General features: G+C 46.1%; 1 protein-coding gene across 1 annotated transcript; it reads right to left on the reverse strand.

Annotated features, from left to right (window-relative positions):
• Window positions 1-4925: 4925 nt before the first annotated feature.
• LOC101608728 (acylcarnitine hydrolase-like) lies at window positions 4926-14730 on the reverse strand. Its single transcript, XM_004663466.2, has 12 exons — window positions 14606-14730; window positions 11619-11823; window positions 10560-10698; window positions 9614-9747; window positions 9274-9532; window positions 8781-8879; window positions 8385-8525; window positions 8191-8271; window positions 7801-7945; window positions 6669-6806; window positions 5782-5854; window positions 4926-5377 (listed from the first exon to the last, which is right to left on the reverse strand). The coding sequence occupies exons 1-12, from the start codon at window positions 14673-14675 to the stop codon at window positions 5191-5193; spliced, it is 1671 nt and encodes a 556-aa protein (XP_004663523.2). The 5' UTR covers window positions 14676-14730; the 3' UTR covers window positions 4926-5190.
• Between the last annotated feature and the right edge of the window lie 7128 nt (window positions 14731-21858).

A 21858-nucleotide genomic window follows, 5' to 3' on the forward strand; every position in this document is an offset into this window, starting at 1 on the left:
GATAAATTATTAACTACCATTCAAAACAAGGCAGTAGGAGAACATTGATGAAAAACACTCTACCTATATTGTTAAAACTTTTATTGCAAACTCAGGCTTCTTTGAAGGCTGGAGTCCGCAAAGTATTGAAAATCTTTGAAATATTCTTTTTTTAAATTTTTTTTTGTTTATTTTATTTAGTTGACAGTTACAGAGAGAGAGAGAGAGAGGAAGAGGCTGAGAGAGAGAGAGTATGGGTGCGCCAGGGCTTCCAGACACTGCAAATGAACTCCAGATGTGTGCTCCCCCTTGTGCATCTGGCTAACATGGGTCCTGAGGAATCAAGCCTCGAAACGGGGACCTTAGGCTTCACAGGCAAGTGCTTAACCACTAAGCCATCTCTCCAGCCCCTGAAATATTCTTAATCGCAATTGAACAATTAATGTGCTGAAATTTTCCTCTGTAAAATGAAATTTGACTTCTAGGAAATTCTTTTAGGTTCATATTATTAAAAAATGATGTGATTTTATGGAAAAAATATTTTTACTGGGCTGAAGAGATGGCTTAGCAGTTTAGGTGCTTACCTGCAAAGCCTAGGGACTCATGTTTGATTCTCTAGGTCCCATGTAAGCCAGATGCAGAAAGTGATGCAAGTATGCATGTGTCTGGAGTTTGATTGCAGTGACTGGAGGCCCTGGTGCAACAATTCTCTCTCTCATTCTCATTCTCTTGCATAAAAAATGGCCAGTCTATTGGGCTTGCCTCAAAAAATATTTTTAAATATATTTACCAGAGAGACAGAGACAGAATATATGCATGCTAGGGCCTCCTGCCACTACAAACTCCAGATGTGTGTACCACTTTGTATATCTGGTTTTATGTTGGTACAGGGGAATTGAGCCTTGGCTGGCAGGCTTTGCAAGCAAGTGTCTTTAACCACTGAGCAATCTCCCAGTCCCTAATTATATATATTAAAATATTTTATTAATTTACTTATTTGAGATACATATTGACAGAAAGAGAGAGAGAGAATGGGCATGCCAGGGCCTCTAGCCACTGCAGATGACCAGATGCATGTGCCACCTGTGCATCTGGCTTATATGGGTACTAGGGAATTGAACCTGGGTTCTTAGGCTTCACAGGCAAGTGCCTTAACTGCTAAACTATCTCTCCAGCCCCTCAATTATATTTTTAATTAGCTAACAAAGAAGTGCATTTCCATATAGGGTTTCCATAATGTCTTTGGTTTTGGTTAATCTACCTCCTGTCCCCCTTCTCTCCATCTTCTTCCCTCGACCCCACTTAGAACTTCCATATTTTTCTTGCAAACCAAATCCAAAGGTTTAAGAACAATAGTCATATGTATCATAACAATATCAGGCTGATGATACAGCTTAATGACGCAGCACTTACCCTAGCATGTGTGAGGATCTAGGTTCAATCCCCAGTCCCCACTCACCCACCACACACACAAATTTACTTCTTGGTACCAAATTTTTGTAATAGTTACTTTTACTGTGGCTGTGACAAAGTACCTGACAGAAACAGCTTAAGGGAAGAAGGATTTATTTTGGCTCACAGTTTCAGATGGTTCTGGGCCATCATGGCAGCAGTGACTCAGTCTGTGGTAGTGGGGACTTGTGGTTGCAGGAGCTTGTATTATTAGTACTTGCTCACATGGTGCAGACCAGGAAACAGAGAAAGCTAGACTAAAACCAGGGGTGGGTATAACCTTCAAAAGTAAGATGTTAGTGACCTAATTCTGCCAGATAGGCTCCATCTTCTAAAGGCTTCCTAGCCCTCAAAATATCCCAGCAGTTTCAGACCAAGCACTCAAAACATGAGCCTGTGGAGAACGTTTGAGATTCAAGTCATAACAACTACTAGAAATTGAAAAAGTGCTCTGGGATCCACTTGGAGGAAATATCAGTACATGGGGAAGAACTGAGACCCACATAGAAGCATATTTGCAGCAAGGATTCACTAATCTATTCAGGGGCTGGAGAGATGGCTCAGCAGTTAAAGGTACTTGATTGCAAAGTCTGATGCCTGGGTTTAATACCCCAGAATCCATGTAGAGCCAAATGTTTGCAGTGGCAAGAGACCCATGTGTACACACACACAGCAGATAAAATTTTAAAAATAATACATTCAGGCCCCAGTGGCAGTAGTATCAGGTTCCAGTCCTGCATTCACAGGAAGGAATACACCCCACAGCTAACCTTATCTTTGCAGATGTGGTATGCTCATACAAATGATGCTTCACACTGTTGACATAACTCCTGAGAACAGAAGACTTCGGAAGATAGGTCACTGAGGAACCTCCTGAATCTTTTGGCTATCCCCTACCTCCTGGCCTATCTTGAGCCAATAATCACACCCAGTTGTGGTACTTTGAATCAGATGCCCGCCCCCCACATAAACTCATGTGTTCTGCAGGCTTGGTCTCCAGCTGGTGACAGTTAGGGAGGTGGAGTCTTTGTGAAGAAAGTGTTGTTAGGGGTGTTATAGCCAGCTCCCCCTTGCCACAACTGGGCTCACGTCCACCTGCTGTGGCAGAGGTGATGTCTCTGCTCGTGCCATGCTTTCTTCTGACATCATGAAGTTTCTGCTAAAGACTATAAGTCAAAATAAACAACTTGCCAGGTGTGGTGGCGCATGCCTTTAATCCCAGCACTCGGGAGGCAGAGGTAGGAGGATCGCTGAGAGTTCAAGGTCACCCTGAGACTACAGAGTGAATTCCAGGTCAGCCTGGGCTAGAGTGAGACCCTATCTCGAAAAACCAAAAAAATAAAAATAAAATAAAATAAATAAATAAACAACTTTACTACATCAGCTGCTTTTGGTCAGGTGCTTTGTCCTAGAAACAAAAAGATAACTATAACTCTAGTCCTGCTTCTCACAAAAGTGGACCATTCACCATTTGGGAAAGAAGGAGATGAATGGATGGTGTTTTAAAAAGGCAATCACAGATGAGATTTTTATCTACCAGCACTATATATATATATATTAGTTATTTGAGAGAGTGAGTGAAAATGAGTGTGCCAGGGCCTCCAACCACTGCAAAGGAACTCCAGACTCATGTGCCATCTTGTGCATCTGGCTTATGTGGGTCCTGGGGAATCAGACCTGGGTCCTTTGGCTTAGTAGGCAATTGCCACTAAGCAATCTCCCCAGCTCTAGAGTTTCTTTTTCTTTCTTTCTTTCTTTCTTTCTTTCTTTCTTTCTTTCTTTCTTTCTTTTTTTTTTTTTTTTTTTTTTGAGGCACAGTGTCACTTTGTATCCCAGGCTGGCTTCAAACTTACCATAATTCTCCCTTAGCATCCTGAGTGCTGGGATTATAGGCCTGAGCCACTATGCCCATCTGTTACGTAGAGAGTTTTTTTTGGCAACTCCAGTGGTTGATAACTGAGAGTTTGAAGAGCTATAATTGAAATGTGTATATGGCACAAATCCATGTGCTGAATCCTAATTTCTAATGTGATGATATTATGAGTTGGGACCCTTGAAAATCAAGAGTGTCATTGTATTCACCTTCCTCCCAGTGAAGACACAAGGTACAATTTTTGAACCAGAGAGATAGCTCTCACTACACTGCAAATCTGTTAGTATCTTGTTAGCATGGACTTCTCAGTGTCCAAAACTGCATATATTTCGGCTGTTTATATGTTACTCAGCTTATGATTATTTTTTGAAAAAAAATGTGGAGGCTGGAGAGATGGCTTAGTGATTAAGGTGCTTGTCTGCAAAACCAAAGGACTCAGGTTTGATTACTCAGGACCCACATAAGCCAGATGCACAAGGTGGCTCTTGTATCTGGAGTTCATTTGCGGTGGCTGGAGGCCCTGGCGCACCCATTCTTTCTTTCTCTTCCTCTGCCTCATTCTCTCTCTCTCTCTCAAATAAATAAAATTAAATATTTTTAAAATGTGAGTCTTGCTATATTGCTCAGACTAGCCCAGAACCCTGGGCTCATATAATCCTCCTGTTTTAGCTTCCTAAATCTGGGTCCACAGATCCCAGTTCACAATCTATGATCTTTTTTTTCTTTTCCCCAGTGCTGAGGATTGAACCCAGGGCCTTGCACTTGCTAGGCACGCATTCATCCACTGAGCTAAATCCCCAACCCCTGCAATCTATGATCTTTTTGGAACAGCAGCCTGAATTTATGAAGACAATAGATCTCTGGGCAATCAAGTTTTCTAATGGCCACTGTGGTAGTTTGAATGTGTGTCCCCCATTGCCTCAGGTGTTTTATTAAAGCTTGTAATTTGTATCTCCAACCTTGTGGCTGAAGGAGGTGTCATCCTGAGCCCCAGCCCTAAGGTGTGTTTGGAAGTGAAGCTGAGTTCCAGCCTAAAGATATGCGGAGCAGTCTGAGGTCTGGCGGGGTTACTGCGGCTTGCTGTACGTTTTGTGTTTGCTGCTTTTTTTTGTTTGTTTTCTTTGTTTCTTTTCTTTTTTTTTTTTTTTTTTTGGTGTTTTGGGGCTGTTTGGTTTTTCTCTCTGCAGCTTCTTCTGCCACTGATGGAGCTCCCTCCCCACCAGGTCTAAACCCCTTCCTCCTACAAACTGTATTGGTTGGGATGTTCAGCCCAGCAATGTGGAGCTGTCTATAACAGTCACACATACTTATGAGAAAATGTGAGACTTGCTGACAGATGAACATGGGACACACACACACACACACACACACACTACTATGCTGTCAACAGTCCCCAAAGCTTTTAAAGAGGGTCAGGGTTTGGAGAAGAACAAATAAAGGAAGAGGAAAAGATTAGATGAGGAAGGGGTTTAGACCCTGTGGGGTACAGAGAAATGTGGGGGTAAATTGGGGCTCACATACCCACAATTATGGGAGCATTTATTTTTTCCCCCAATTATTTATTTATTTATTTTCACAATTTTTATTAACATTTTCCATGATTATAAAAATATCCCATGGTAATACCACCCCCCCCCCACTTTCCCCTTTGAAATTCCATTCAATGGGAGCATTTATTGAGTGGCCCTAATAACAGATGGCCCAGGAAGGTTTCCTAAGGAGCATGATGCTTAGGGTTCTTCATATATGTTGGCCGAATAGATGACTATAGAAGTTAGGAGTGGCTGCATAGATGTTTCAATCAACCCAGGCTTCTTGACGATCATTTGGGAATCTCAGACTGTCCCACCTGCACTCAAACCCACACATCTTTATGACACATATCATTACAGCTCTGCATGCTTGCCCTGAGCCATCTTTAGCTCCTGGATCTTCTGAGGCAGGGTCTGAGTCCAGAACTGATACCTGCTGGCTTTCAGGGCTCGGCCCACGGCAGGATGGGTGTTCAGCTGCAGGTACTGTTCATCTTGGTCAAACACAGGCCAATGGGGCAGGTCTTTGCCATTCGGGTTCCTGTGGACACACCCATCCATCAGAACATGGTAATGGCCACTCTGAGTCCAAATATGATCCCCTGATTTGGGCAATGGACCAATCAGACCAGGGGGTACTAGGGACCATGAGGTAGGTTTTTATATAGAGAGAGTCAAGGAGCTCCCACTAGCATCTGCTCCATGTAAGGCAAGGCCACCTGGCCTATGTTGTCTCTCCCTCTTAAAGGCAGGCTCCAAAGAATAGTACCAGAGCGCTGTGGCCCACCCTCCAGGTCACTGGAAAGTGACCCCGCCTGAGTGGGCCCTGTCATTGCAGAGGAGTCTGTCATATGAAAAGAACTCATGCATGCTAATGAGGCCACCACAAAGGGAGGTCTGGATGGGGACTAGCCCCTGGGAGAATAAGGGTGGGGTGCGTCTCACCCATGCCGTGCAAAGTTGGCCCAGTACTTCATCATCCTCCTGCTCAGCAGCTTCTCCTCCTCAGTGAGGTCAACTGCAGAGAGGAACAGGACAAGGGTCCAGATCCTGGCCACCCCACACAGCTGTCCACTAATGCTCTACTCTCACCGTCCCTTCTGTAGCCTGACCCTGGGCCCCAGGCCTGATCCCCTTCCAATACACCACCCAGGATACAGTACTTGTTCCAAGCTTTTAAATTAAATCTTCCCCCGGCTCATTCTTGCTCCAGTGTGCACCTATTTTCCTCTGACATAGTAAAGTCATTTAAGGAACCAAATCATAACTTTTCTTTTGTGCACATGCATGCAGATCCATGAGCCTTTGTGCACACATATGTGGGGGCTGGAGGAAAATACCAGGTGTCCTCTATGTCATCTTGTGCCTTTTTGGATGCGGAGTCTGTCACTGAACTCAGAGCTGCCATTTTTTGGCAGACAGGCTGACCAGTGAGCCCCAGTGATTCTCCTCTCCAGTCTGGGGTTACAGGAGTATGAGGCCATGCCCAGCTGTTCGTATGAGTGCTGAAGACTTGCACTCAGGATGAATCAGGCCCTCAGCTTCCATGGTAAGTGCTCTTACTCAGTGAGCATCTTCCCAGTCTCACCATAATGGTGTTAAATAGCCTCTCTCTGAGGCCATGCCTGACACCACAGTCAGGATGAAGAAACGCAGGATGAACCAGGAAGGGTTCAGGTTCTAATGCCAGTATAGCCTTTAAAGCTGTAACATGGCATGCACCTGGTCCTGTCCTCACTTAGAGCCTGTTTCCTCAGCTGAAAAGTGAGCTTGCTCATCCCACGGCACCCACCTGGGCCCCATCCTGCTCAGCAAGAACAAGGAAAACTCACATTTCATGCCCCAGAAGAAGGATCCCAAGACGAAGGCCACCTCATCGCCATGATCGGCTTTCACGTGAGGTGGCCTGAAGTCCTTGAGGAAGCTGGACTGATGCTGGAACTCATAGAAGTAGACAGGGGCGTGGGGACCTGTGGGTGTGGAATGTGACATAGTGGCCTCTCAACTGGAGCTGCCCTGCCTCACTGTGGGTGACAGGATACCTTGGTCTAAAGTTATTTGGAATCTCAGTGGTTGGCTGGAAGCCACAGGCAAGGGCATGAGCTACAAACAAGGCCTTGCTTGGTTAAATCATGACCCTGGTCTTCCCAGCTGAGTAATTTGGGCAAGTCAGAGTCCTAGGGTATCACTATTCTACTTCATCATCTGTACCTGAATAAGATGTCAGTCTCTTACACTAGACATAAGGATTTACTGAGATGAGGGCCCTCAGGTGCCTGGTACCAGAGACATGATAAAGACATGGGAGGGGGGCTGGAAAGATAGCTTATTGGTTAAGGTGCTTGCCTGCAAAACCAAAGAACCCAGGTTCGACTCTCTGGGACCCACATAAGCCAGATGTACAAGGGAGTGCACACATCTGGAGTTTGTCTGCAATGGCTGAAGGCCCTGGCATGCCCATTCTTTCTCTCTCTTTCTCTACCTGCCTGTTTCTGTATCTCTCTCTTAAATAAATAAATAAAATATTTTTTAAAAAGACATGGGTGGGGAATGGACACCACACAGCTAACTTGGAGCCCATGGCTCTGAGCTGACCCCTAATGTGCTTTGAATCAAATGTCCCCCACAAACTAATGTGTTTTGAATGCTTGGTCCCAGCTGGTGGAAATTTAGGAGGAGACTTGCTAAAGGAAGTATGTTTTGGGGGTGAGCTTTGGGTTGTTATAGCCAGCTCCCCCTTACTAGAGTTCAGCTCACTCTCCTGCTGCCATTTTCTACCTGCTGTGGCAGAGGGGAGGTCTAGCCCCTGCTCATGCCATGCATTCCCCTGCCATCGTGGAACTTCTTTTCAAGCCAAAATAAATCTTTTCCTCCCACCAGCTGCTTTCAGTCAGGTGCTTTGTCCCAGCAACTAGAAAGAACCACAACACCTAGACATCAGGTCTCAGTTGCAGATGAACTCACTCTGAAAATGTGCTACTTGCAGAGCAGGAATCACAAATGTGTAGTCGCCCATCATCTCCTGGAACTGTTGTTGGAGGATCTGGGAATCCTTGGTGTCTCCCATGTACTCCTCCATCAACAGATCACTACACTCAGCAGGCAAATTCTAGCCAAGGAAGATCAGGAAAATAAAGTAATTAGAGAGGCTTTGGGACATGGAGGGTGCAGCCTCATGTGAGGAGATGGGGCCTGGGATGAGATAAGGTATAGGGGAAATGTATAGGCTCTGGGGTAACTCCATCCAGAAACATACACATACCCTGGCCTCTTATATTCTGGGTATTGCTATCTGAGCAGGATATATTTGGCGGGGGAGACTTCTCTGTTGGGGCAAGTCCCAAGGAGTCTCACCATATGTGATGCTGTGCCCTTCAGAGTAGACTGCAAATTTCCTCTGTTTATTGTCTTTATCATGTGATCAGAGCCCATGACCTGGGAGGAGGAAAAGGACAGCCTGAAGTGTGGGATGGGATGGACCTAGACCAATCTTTGAGCTCCCACCATCCACTCGTTGAGTCCATAGGCTCCCAGAGACTGGGCCTTACCATGGGAAGGATCCAGGCATACTCATCACTGTTGACACCAATGATGCTGGAAACAGGTTGAAAATCAGCAGAAGCCAATAGCTCCTGGGGGTGCCTGGGTAGGAAGTCTCCATCCACCACACCAGGGATTTGCTTGAAGACCTAAGGGGGCCTTCAAGGTTAATGCTGAATACACATTCCAATGTCCACTAAGTTACCTCCACCCTACTTAATTCATCTCAAGATGTTCACACCCCCACCCTCAAGAGATCCTACACCTGCATTAGCTTCTCTTGATGTTTGTTTTATTCCCATGGATGCAATGGCAGTAAGCCGTGGAGATTAGGTAACAGGTTCAGAGAAGTAAGGACTGGCCGCCCAAATTCTGCTTCCTCCACACTACACAATTCTCCCAACCTTATTAATAGCCAGAATCTCCTCTTCACTCTTGCCTCGCAAGCAGCCCACCATGGCTTCTGAGTCCACTTGCTCACATCTGGACATGTTGGCCACAATCTGTAAAGGGACCAGATAGGGGCAGGCTCATCCTTCCAGGCTGGGAGAAGGGTTTTCCCTACCTCAGCTGGATGCTCTTGCCCCATACATATAACAACATATTGTGTATGGGTTACAACATGTATGAAACTGGTCTCACTTTCCAATGGCTCAGAGTACCATTCTACCTGCCTTGCTCACGGTAGGGGGTCCTGGGTGCAGCTTTCCTGGCCAGGTAACATAGCCTATATAAAACAGAGGCATATACATTCTAACCCTTAAGTCCCACCAAAATGACTAGGAAGAAAGCGGTTCCAGTGATCCTTATTTTCTGTCCTAAACAGATAGTATAACAGAGCACCAGAGGACGAGGGTTGAGGCCAAGGGTCTGGGCTTAGTGGCTGAGGACACTCACTCTGTAGACCCCCTCATGGGAGCCGGAGATGAGGCCAGGCAGCACAGCCACCCCGCTCTCCATGATGGCTCCGTGGAAGAGTCCTCGGGACATGGGGGACACAACGTGGGCAGACACACTTGTGCCTCCTGCTGACTCGCCAAAGATGGTGACACGGTCAGGGTTGCCTCCGAAGTGGGCAATGTTCTGCTGGACCCAGCGCAGGGCGGCCACTTGGTCCAGGAAGCCCCAGTTGCCGCTGGCATGGTGGTCTCCAGTGCTGAGAAGTGGCAGAGACAGGGGTCACAGGACAGTCCTGGTTCTGCTCAGCCCCCGGTGGCCAGCCTTGGCCCAGGCTCACCTGAAGAAGCCCAGGACACCCAGGCGGTACTGGATCATGACCACCACCACATCCTCAGTGGCTGCCAGCCTGGATCCATCAGTCATGGAAGCCATGCCCACAACCAGTGCACCGCCGTGGATCCACACCATCACCTGGGGAAATCCAGACAGATGCCAGGGGCTCCCACCCCGCCCCTGAGCTGCCCCCTAGACTACCAACACCTTTGCTCCTGTGCAACTAGACACATAGACAGAACTCCTCAGGGCCTCATGACTTGGGCTATGACAGTGGTCTCTAGTCCCATTGTATATTTCTGTTCCCCACTATAAATCAAAACTTGGATTAATGGCTCCAAGGGTAGAATAATGTTGCCATCACTCTCAAACCTCTCTGAAGTAGAATGAAAAGGAGTGTCTCTCCTGATTATTAATCAAGAGTCCTCACAACTCATTGGCACAATAGATAATGAACTATAAATTTGGGAGACCTCAACGTTTAGCCTGTGGGCCCCTGTGTGGGTCTCCAGGGCTCAAGTTGGTAGAGTGACTCCTGTATTAATCAAAGAGCCACAGCTCCTGACTTCTCAGAGCCTGTCTCATACCCAGGGATCAGCTACCAATTGTGGGTAAAAAGGTTTTCTTGAACCCAATATGGAAAGGCTTTTCTTTTCTTTTTGTTTTGGTTTTAATTTCTTTTAAAAAAATTACTTATTTGCAAAGGAGGGGGGGAGAGTAGGCCTCTTGCTGTTGCAAACAACACATGTGCCACTTTGTGCATCTGGCTTTATGTGAACACTGGGGCATTGAACCCTGGCTGGCAGCCTTTACAAGCAAGTACCTTTAATCACTGAGTTATTTCTCCAGCCCCAAAAAAGGCTTCTCATTAGGGTCCTGTCCCTTCTAACTATCATGCAGGAAAAAAAAAATGTCTTCATATTACCATCAAACCATGGCATGTCACTCACAGGCAGGTTAGAGCCCTCATGGGCATGGGCTGGTGTGTAGATGTTGAGATACAGGCAATCCTCTGACATAGGGATAGAAGGCATCATCATTTTCATTAACTTCAGACCCTCTACATTAAGCATATCATTTTGCAGGCACCTGGTGACAATGAAAGACAGTTTATTCCAGGAGAAGCACAGAGGTTAAGACCAGACTCCGAATACAGATTTGACCTCAGCATCCTTCAGCCTCTGCTCCTATGGTGCACAACTCTTCTCTAAAGTCTCTTCCCACCCAGGTAAAAGCCATAGGCTCTGGGGTAACTGAGGTGTACCTCAGACCTTCCAGGTACACCCTCAAGATTATTGGGGGCCTTTGATCCCATTCTTCTCGAGGTTGGGTTATTGAGACTGTTGGGAGTCTCTATGGAAACTACTGGCTGCGTGTGGAGACATTCACCACTTCTGCCCTGAACCATTGAGGCCTGTATCAGTGGATGCTACACCCATGTAGGGCTGCAGGAATGAATGGATGGTACTGTCCCACAGGCCAGCGGATGCCCTTCATGCCATATCCAGACTTTTAGGGAACCTCCTTCCCCCACAGTCTCCAGGTGGAAATACATACTTGCTCTGGAGCCAATTGTACCTGGTCTTGTGGGTTGGCACAGTGACTGTGGAGGGTGGGATTGTCAAGTACGCATAACTGTAGTATATGCCCCTAGATTCAGAAGCTCTTCCTGCTAACACACCCAACATGAGCCTCTCGCAGAGAGATCCCCGACATGTGGCAGATAACGCTTGTCTTACCCTTAGGCTGCAGACAACTGGATCTCTGCGCCTCCCTGCATTACTCGGAGCTAGCACCCTGTTGGTGCTGAGCCATGGGCCAAGAGCCTAGTAAAGCCACTCCACCCCAAACCTCAGCACATCCCTCAGAAAAATGCAGGTGGGAATCATCTCAACAAAGAGGGAAACTGATGGGAGGCTAAGCCGCACTGACGACTGCAGCTTGGCCCAGAGCTCACGGCAGCTCCCCCCACGAGGGCCTAAAGCCCCTTCAGCCCTAGGAGAGCTTACATGGCCGGGAGGGAGTTCACATCCCTCACACCACTCCATGGTTCAGGAGGCTGAGGGGGCGCAAATCGCAGAGGTCCTGTAGGTGGTTTGGCAAATGGAATTCCCAGAAAGGTGTGGACTCCTGCATCGATGTCCTTCATGTGGAAGAAGCTGCCCCGCACCTGCCCTGTGTACGTGGTCCTGATGGGGCTGCTCGAGTCCTGGCCTGAGCGAGAAGAGGTCACATAACACTCTACCCAAGCCCTTGGTGGTTCACTGTATTTCCCCTTCCCTGTCACCTCATCTCAAATAGAGCTTTCAAACCCTCCCTGCCATCACACTGTCTCCACACAGCCACTGCCAATCACCAGTCTGAACAGGTTCACTGAGGGCCCTAACCCAGCTTTATAAGCCTCCAACAAAGGGTCATATGTGTTGATGGCACAAGTCCTCTTTCCATAATCCTCCTAGGCTATATAAGCTGCTAGAAGGACTGTGGAAATCAGACTAATATATTTTTTTTTCTATTTTCTAGGACCTCATGCTGGAGGTTGCAAAAAATTCTAAAAGGACAGCAACTTCCGTGGATCAATGTAAGAGGAGCGATGAGAGATGTACGGCAGGGTGACCAGGCTTTAAAAATCCAGCTTGTTGGGCTGGAGGGATGGCTTAGCGGTTAAGGCATTTCCCTGCAAAGCCAAAGGACCCAGTTTAGATTCCTCAGGACCCATGTGAGCCAGATGTACACAGGGGTGCATGCGTCTGGAGTTCGTTTGGAGTGGTTGGAGGCCCTGGCATGCCCATTCTCTCACTCTCTCTCCCTCTTTCTCTGTGAAACAAATAAATAAAAATTAAAAAAAATTAAAAATCCAGCTTGTTAAGGTGAGGATCAGCGAATGAAGAGGTGACTGAAAGTGACAACTCCAGATAACCTAGGTTGTCCAAGTCCTGATACTGGTGGATGTGGACAATGGATGCAATGGGTTTGATAACTCTTCTGTACTTCAGACTGGGCCCTACCCCCTGGGTGCTGTTTCCTCCTTAGAAGGCCCCAATCCTCTTCACACCTGAAGGTGCAGACATGAAGGTGTCCAGTGAGGCCCACCTTGCCCTACTGGGTTTGTCATCTTCATCAGCTCCCACACCTCTCTCAAGGTGTCACATTCTGCCACTGAAGAATTTGGCAGATCTGACCTGTTCCCATAAGAAGAGCCCTCCTCCCTCCCCCCATTACACAAGTCAGTCTGGCGGCTCTGTTGCTCTCCCCCCCCCCATCTGACTCATGTGAATCAATGCGTTTCATGCCACCTGGCGTGGGTGAGGCCAGGGCAGAAGCCACTTACAAGCACCAGAGGACACTTTATCATCTTTCTAAGTCCAAAATCACACTGATATCCCAGGTGGCATGCTCTCTACTCACACACAGTACCTTGTCAGATGGCATTTCTGGCCACCAGCCACCAATGCCGGATGCTATTGATTTATTTATTTATGAGAGGAAGTGAGAGAGAGAGAGAGAGAGAGAGAAAGATAGAGAATATGGGCATGCCAGGGCCTCCAGCCACTGCAAACAAACTCCAAATGCATGTGCTACCATGTGCATCTGGCTTATATGGGTACTGGGGAATCAAACCTGGATGCTTAGGCTTCACAGGCAAATGCCTTAACCACTAAGCCATCTCTCTAGCTCCTGATGCCTTTTTATAGCAAAAGGCAAAACCTGCTCAGAATAGGTCCTGATAGGAGACTAGCTACATCTATAATGCTTCATCCTTCTGAGAAGCTCACCAGGAATGCCCAGCCCCAGAAAGGAGGCAGTTTGTGACCAGCAGAGAAAACCATGGAGCAGGGCAAACATTTATTTTATTTTATTTTTTTCTGCTTTTGCTTGTTTATTTCTTTCTTTGAGATAGCATCTTGTTTCTTTGAAACAGGCTGAGTTTGTAATTGGAGATTCCCATACCTCAGCTTCTGTGAGTGCTGGGTTTATTTATAGGTGTGTGGTGCCGTACCAGCTCACTCATCTCTTACGTAAATCCTGGGACTATGTGCATGACCTTGCCACCTTGATGTCCCTGTGAATGAGCTAGGCCTAGGTGGATGAGGAAGGGACACAAGTCTGTGCCTTTGAAAGTTATCAGTGACCCCAAACCCAGAAATCCAAATGAAGCATGTTGAGAAAAGCAACCAGCCATGAGTAAGCCAGACAGATCTTCCTTCATGCCTAGAAGGCCCTGGCCAACAAGCAAGGGTCAATGAGAAATGACACAGCCTCCTTGAGATGGAAAAGATTAAGAAGGTCTTGTTGGAGGTGGCCTGGGCCCACAGTGGAACACCTTTGGGTGAGAGGTATCAAGGGTTGCACACATCCAATAAACACAGTGCCCTCCTGGCTCAGCTTCTGATAAGGGCTTGCAGATTGCCTGGCAGCTCATAGCACATGGCCTTTACCCTAGAAGTCAATTTCCAAGTGGAAGGGAACCCTGTTTCCTCAGTTCCACTGTAGGATATGAAGCCAAAGGTTTTTGTAACCCCCAGGACTAGGATCTTGGCCTAGAGTACCTTTGCAGGGTCTCAGGGTACTTCTCTGATCAAGAAGGTGACAAACTTTTAGCAGCATGAAGGTATTATTACTGTCATTGCCCAGAAATCAATAGCAGCTACTCTCATAGCCACATACAGAAGAGGAAAATGTTCCACCTGCTCCTCTGTCCTCATCCTTCTGCCTGGTACTTGTGATGTGGACGCCCAGTGTCCCCCCCCCCCCACACACACAGCCTCTCTTAGCATGCTGCCTCCTCAGTGCATCTCTGATCCTCTGTGTGCTACAGGCATCAGATCAATCAGTGCTTTTGGTGAAGGCATTGGATGGTGTACTTTCCTATACTGTCACCTGTCATCCTGACCAGCTCCTCCCTCCCTCTTGCCCCCACCGTGTTCTTGGTCTGTGACTATGCTGAATTGGCAGCTCTGAATCTTATTTCTATTGTCCCCTTAGGGAGTCTCACCCTGCGCACAGAGAAGCAGGAGCCCACAGACCACAGCATTCAGGCATCCAGAAAGTACGTTCAGCAGCATGACTCAGGCTTGAGTCTGTGCTGCTCTTGGAAGCACCGTGTGTCACCACAGGAAGCAGAATGAAATGGGTCTGACCAGGCAGGAATTTGGACTCAAAGGGGAGGAGGCAGGGAGTTCAGTGGGCAGGGCAAGATAGTTGTTGCAAAACTGCACTGACTAAGGAGAGCTAACAGGAGCCATGGTCAGCAGTCAGAACAATGCCACCTTCTAGTCTTGCTCCTTCTTTGGAGGGCACACTGTGGCTTCTGAGCCCTTCTGGAATGCCAGGAAGCCTCTCCTCAAACGTGGAGTCACAATGGTCACTGTCCTTGTAGTAACAGTCCCAATGAAAGTGTGGGGTGATAGGAAGGAATGCGATGTGTTGGGATAAAAGGAAGGAAAGAAAGCTAAGTGGAGAATCGAGGGGAGTACCTCAGAGGAGGTGCGTGCTATGCATCCCACAGATGGAGAACAGGACGGGCCTTTGAGAACTTCAGTCTGGGGAAAGGAAACTGCCTGAGCAAGAGCAGAGAGCTCTGAGTGTCTTCCATCCTGTAAACACCTCCCTGCTTTCGGAACTCACTGGTTACTGAGTCTACCTGCAGGGTCCCCCATCTCTTTCAGTCGTGATCTGTGGTGGACGTGATCCCTCTCACTTAGGCCTTGGCTGTTTCATTGAAGCACACTGCAGTCTGTCAGTTCTGAAGTACCCATCCTCTAGTCACCCCAGCCCTATAGATTAGTGACCCTGGTAGCCAGCAATGACTGAGATCAATGGGACTCTGCTGGTTCCACCAGCGCTCTCCGGGCCCACAATAAAGCCAGGGGTACAGATTCATTAGCAGGAGTTTCAGAACCCAGCCAGGACTCATCAGAGTACTAGGTCAGGAGCTCTCATCCAGCCGGTCTTGACTTCCGGGAGAAAGTGGCGTGGGACTACATCTCAGACAGCCTTTAGCAATATCTGAGAACTGGTTCTTGGCTATCTTTCCAGCCTCATTAATGGTGGGCGCCCACAGCCTGGCACTGTACTCCTTGGCTCCTTCTGTGTGCTCCCACTGGCATGGCATAGCCAGGGCTTTTCTTACCTCTCCCAATCAACAAAGACTGCTGTAGATTCAGTGTCTGTCTCCCTCCCAAGGCACTCTGGTCTGATCTGTAGTCCCAACCCTACCTGGTCTGATGCTCTCTCTACCCTCAATTCCTAGACCTAAGGAATAGCTGAGCTGTTTGTGAACCGAGAACGCCTCGGGTCCTCAAAGCTTGGAGTGATGGAATTCCCTTCTTCTCATTACCTGAACAATATATTAATTTCCTAATCCTGAACTCTGTGTACCATGGCTGGGGGGATGGCACTCACGTGCTCCACCACTTAATGCAGCACCATCATTCAGAGGCCTGTATTGATGGTGGCCAAGATCATAGGAAAATGTGAAATGAAGTCCTACATGTGTTTTTGTATGTATAGGTTGGTACTTATGGAAATTTATATATATTCCTGAGTCTGACCAAGGAATCCATTTTTTTCTTTCCTTTTTTATTTATTTATTTGCAAGCAGGAAGAAAGACAGAGACAGAGACAAGCCCATACCAGTGCCTCTAGCCACTGCAAACAAACTCCAGATGTGTAGGCCACTTTGTGCATCTGACTTTACCTGTGTACTGGGGAATCAAGCCTGGGTCCTTAGGCTTTTCAGGCAAGCACCTTATCTACTAAGTCATCACTTCAGCCAAATAATCCATTGTTTTGTCTTTTTTTTTTTTTTGTCTTTTTTTGTTGTTGTTGTTGTTTTGAGGCAAGCCCAACAGACTGGCCTTTTTTTAAATGCAAGATATTGAGGGTAAGAGGGAGAGAATTGGTATGCCAGGGCCTCAGCCACTCAAATCAAACTCCAGATGTGTGTGCCCCCTTATATGCATGTGCAACCTTGTGTACCTGTGTCACTGCATGTCAAGTTTACATGGGACCTGGAGAGTTGAACATAGGTCCTTAGGCTTCACAGGCAAGAGCCTTAATTGCTAAGCCATCTCTGCAGCATGACAATCCATTTTTAATTGACTATAAAGGCTCTTTTGTGTGGATCTCTGCTCTCTCTCTGCCCTGTGATCTCTTCTGTCTGGACACATGTAAGTCTGCTGTCTCTACACTTTGGGGTAACTTCTCACTTTAATTACAAGTATGATTCATCTTTGATCTCCAAGTCTACCACGTGCGTACTTCTAAACTCTGGATCTACCACATGAGTACTTCCTCTAAACTCTGGACCTTCTACATGTGTGATTTCCCTTAACTCAGGTGATCATGAGTGTAACTCTCTTTATTTCTCATTTGAATCTCTCAGTGTCTTCATTGGTACATCCTGACATTCTTCCTCAAATCATCACCAGTTAGTTTCTTAACTTTCTTTCATGTAGAGGCTCAGGGTGGAAGCTGTGCATCCCACATGAGTGCATATTTCTTCTAAATCTCTGTACATGAGTTTCTAGATCCTGTCTTCCACATGCTTATGAATCTGCTCAGGCCTTTTCCTAAGCCCCAATTTCCCTTAAATGAACCTCAGGATTTATGATATTTCTCCCTAAATAAACTCAATAATTCACGATTTATCTGTCTCGAGTTTGTTTTTATCAAGTCTAATAAAATTGGGGTTCACAAGTTTGGGAGGCCTCTCCTGCACCCCAAAATCCTGCATCAACACCACTACATACAATCAGTATAATCAGATTTAAGACCCTTATGACCAAGTGTTGGTGAAGATGTGGAGTTACTGATGTTGCAGATTTTCGTAGAGTCTTTGTCTTGTGGCCATGAAAAATTTGACATACAGTTGATAAGGAGTGAGTAAAACACTGGCAATTTATTGAAAAAAAGCCCCAGAGTATCAGAGCAACCACACTTATGATTTCCAAACAAGAGAAAGAAAGGAGACAAAGGGGAAGTTACATTTCCTGAGTTAGAATTTTTGTTTGTTTGTGTTTTTTTTTCTTTTCTTTTTTTAAAAAATTTTATTTATTTATTTATTTATTTGAGAGCGACAGACACAGAGAGAAAGACAGATAGAGGGAGAGAGAGAGAATGGGCGCGCCAGGGCTTCCAGCCTCTGCAAACAAACTCCAGACGCGTGCACCCCCTTGTGCATCTGGCTAACGTGGGACCTGGGGAACCGAGCCTCGAACCGGGGCCCTTAGGCTTCACAGGCAAGCGCTTAACCGCTAAGCCATCTCTCCAGCCCTTTTCTTTCTTTTCTTTTCTTTTCTTTTCTTTTCTTTTCTTTTCTTTTCTTTTCTTTTCTTTTCTTTTCTTTTCTTTTCTTTTCTTTTCTTTTCTTTTCTTTTGAGATGCAATTTCGCTCTAGCCCAGGCTGACCTGAAATTTACTATGTAGTCTCAGGGTGGCCTCAAACTCACTCAAAGTGACCCTCCTACCTCTGACTCCTCAGTGCTAGGATTAAAGGCATGTGTCACTGTTATGCCCAGTTCTCGACACCCCCAGTGACCACCAAGGGGAACCAAACACATATGCAAGGACAAGGAGCTTTTTTTTTTTTTTTAATATTCGGGCTTAAGCTAGGTCCCTTGACTTCTCCAAGGCAGTGGTGCCATACAAGTCTCCCGAGTAGCGGGAGGGTAGGGTTTTATTGGGATTTGAACCTAGAAGAAGGGGATGGGTACATGATTGGTTGATTTAAACACTATTTTTCTGATTGGCTTGGGATTTCCTTGAGCAAGGTTGGGGGCAGGACCGAGGTGGGAGCTAGGGGAACCCCAGGCAGATGAGGTAGTCTTCACTGTGATTGGCTGGGGCAGAAAGAGCAGAATGGACAGGCCTCAGGCATGTCCTGGGCACATCTAAGCTAGGGGGTGACTCCAGCCTTTGGGTGGGCACCCTCCCTAACCATATGGCAGGGTGGTTGCCTTCTGCCTAAATGGAAAACCTGAAAGTTAGGCCCAGCCAGGGCAGCACCTTACTGAATCCCTTCATGGCGTTAATTTAGTTTCTGGGTCTTTCATCACCATGCCTGGCTGAGTTAGAATTTTGTAAAGAGGCAGACACAGTAGTGAGGGTCTTCCAGCAACTACATTGAAGGAGGGGTTTCTGTAGGTTTAAGTACATTATCTCATTAAAAGGGTAAATATTCCTCCCACCTCATTAGCATATGTTTAGGTGAGAGGTGGCTGGATGATAGGCTCAATTACTGCTTAAGGAAAGGATTATATTAAGTTTTAGATAGCTTAGAATGTCATGTCTCCACCCAGGGTAGAAGGATTTTGTTTCTCTGGTCAAGAGGAAATGCCTCTTCCCTTTCATATGGTTTTTTAAATCCTATGTAGTAGTGATTGTGAAGTTTCCCTTTCTAATGTTGCCAGGGAAACAGGTAACATCCTGTAAGCGAGCAGGTTTAGCAGGTGTAAGGCCATGATCTCATTGAGGGGATAATTATTCCTCTGGTCACCTTAGCATATCTTCACTTGAGTCAGGTGATTGATCAACCTATTTAGATTAAATCTTTGTTTTGGGGTAATTATTTTTTTAAGATTTATTTTAATTTATTTATTTAGTAGAGACAGAGAGAGGGGTAGAGAGTGAGAATGGATGTGCCAGGACCTCTAGCCACTGCAAATGAACTCTAGATTCATGTGCTACCATATGGATCTGGCTTACATGGGACCTGGTGAATTGAACCTGGGACTTTAGACTTTGCAGGTAAGCATCTTAACTTCTAAGCCCTCTCTCCAGCATTGTTTTGGTTAACTTAACATGTCTTCTCTCAGACCCAAAGGTAAAACACAAATTTCATTCCTTTGAGCAGGGGGGAAGTAACTTTCCTTTAATGAGCCTCAATAAAGCCCTAATTTCTGCACCCTACTCCATTTCATCTGGTATTGTATTTTATTATTCATTTATTTATTTAAAATTTTTTTTAATATATTTTATTTATTTATTTGAGAGAGAGAAAGAGAGGTTGAGAGAGCATGAGCACTCCAGGGCCTCAGGCCCCTGCAAGTGAACTCCAGATGCATGCACCACCTTGTGAATCTGGCTTATGTGGGTCCTGGGGATTCGAACCAGCGTCCTTTGGCTTTGCAGGCAAATGCCTTAACCATTAAACTACCTTATCCAGCCCTATTCATTTATTTGTTTGAGAAAAAGAGTGTATATGAGCACATCAGAGCCTTCTGCTATTGCAGACAAACTACAGACACCTGCATTACTTTGTACATCTGGCTTTATGTGATTACTGGAGAATTGAACCCAGGTCATCAGGTTTTGCAAGCAAGCACCTTTATCCACTGTGCCACCTCTCCAGCCCTCATATGGTATTTTAAATCTTAAGAAGAGGCAATTGTGATGCTTTTTGTGGTAGTCTGAATATATATCCCCCATAGATTCAGATGTTTTATTAAAGATTCTAACTTAGATCTCCAGCTGCCTGGCTGGAGGAGGTGTCACTGAGGGAAGATCCTGAGGTCCAGCCCAGAGCTGTGATTGGAGGTAGATCTGAATTCCAGCCCAAAGGTATTCAGAAAGGTTTGAGCTCTGTGGGTCCTGCTTGCTGCCAGATTTTCTGCTTGCTGCCTTTTGGTGATGCTGGCTGCTGGTGGTCTCTCTCTCTCTCCTTAGATTAATGAATGGGAGCCAACTTCTTCCACCATAGATGGAACCTTCCCTGGATATGTCATCTTGAAATAAATCCCTTCCTCCCATAATCTGTGTCTCGTTTGGATGTTCATCTCAGCAACATGTAAAAAGCCTACAACAGAAGTTTGGTACCAGAGAAATGAGGTGTTGCTGTGATGAATCTGATCATGTGGATTTTGTTTTTTTTGGAAATTGTGTACTAAAGGAGTGTTAATGGAATTGGTACTTGGGCCTGAAGATGCTTTCCAGAGTGGTAAGCCAAGTTTTAAGGGCTATTCTGGTAAGAATTCGAAAATGTTAAGTGCAGGGCTAGAGAGATGGCTTAGTGGTTAAGGCACTTCCCTGTGAAGCCTAAGGACCTCCAGATGCCACATTAGCCAGATACACAAAGGTGAAGCAAGTGCAACATTACACATGCCCACTAGGTGGTGCAAGCATCTGGACTTCCATTACCGTGGCTGAGGCCCTGGCCCACCAATTCTCTCTCTCTCCTCTCTCTCTCTCTCTCTCTTTCTCTCATTCTCTGTAAAAAATAAAATAAACTGCTAAGTGCAGAGAGAATTGTGTTGGATTATTAACTTTAAAAAATATTTTAATATATTTTTTGAGAACTTCCATAATTAGAGATAATAAACCATGATAACTCACTCCCCTCCCCCACTTTCCTCTTCACAAAGCTACTCTCCCTCATATCTCCTCTCAATTAGTCTCTCTTTTATTTTGATATCATCATAGTTTCCTCCTATTATGAGGGTCCTGTGTAGGTAGTACCAGGCATTGTGAGGTCATGGACATCTACATCACTTTGTGCTTGGAAGATTGTATTGTAAGTAGTCATATCTTTCATTTTGTTCTTACATCCTTTCTGCCACCTCTTCTCAATGGATCCTAAGGTTGATAGAGATGTTTCAGTGCTAAACATGCCTCTGTCACTTCTTCTCAGCAATATGGTGCTTTTTGAGTCTTCCCAGAGGTCACCACCATCTAAAAAGAGAAGCTTCTTTTACCCAAAAGTGAGAGTAGCATTAATATATGGTAATGAACATTAAGAGATGTGCTTACTGGGCAGTTTGGTGAGCATAACATATGCATTTAGCCAGACACCGGCTGGCGTAGCAGGCTCATGACCTCCATGGTAAGTTTTCTGTACCAGGCATGTATTCCCTCCCGTGGAGCAAGTCGCCAGACCAATCAGTGAGCATTTGGTTTCCTCCTAAATGTTGTGTCACTATTACACCCACTGGCACAGTTGGCCTGGCTGGCCAAACTTAAGGCTTGCAGTGTCCACTGTTACTTATCTCCACTGATGACTTCTCTCTCCCATAGGTCTGCATGCAGGGTAGCTTTTGCCAGCTTTCTGTTAGCTGGTCTACATGGAGGAAGTTTTCAGCTCAGCTCCAGTTTGATTTCTCAGTGTCCTTGTAGCCTAAGCATGTGGAGTCTACAGCAATAGGATTGTGAACTTTCAAAAGGGAACAAAAGATAGCAGAGAGGACTGGAGAGATGGCTTAGTGGTTAAGGTGTTTGCCTGTAAAGCCAAAGAGTCCTGGTTTGACTCTCCAG

The sequence above is a fragment of the Jaculus jaculus genome, chromosome 1 (assembly GCF_020740685.1).
Source record: "Jaculus jaculus isolate mJacJac1 chromosome 1, mJacJac1.mat.Y.cur, whole genome shotgun sequence".
NCBI lineage: Eukaryota > Metazoa > Chordata > Mammalia > Rodentia > Dipodidae > Jaculus > Jaculus jaculus.

What these genes read in the sequence shown, in the direction of transcription:
- LOC101608728 (XM_004663466.2), bottom strand. Translation starts at nt 14,675, where the DNA reads ATGCTGCTGAACGTACTTTCTGGATGCCTGAATGCTGTGGTCTGTGGG. An exon ending in GTGAACTCCCTCCCGGCCAT is followed by an intron (nt 10,699 to 11,618) that starts GTAAGCTCTCCT and finishes CATTGTCACCAG; the next exon opens with GTGCCTGCAAAATGATATGC. An exon ending in ATGCCTGGATCCTTCCCATG is followed by an intron (nt 8,272 to 8,384) that starts GTAAGGCCCAGT and finishes TCCTCCTCCCAG; the next exon opens with GTCATGGGCTCTGATCACAT.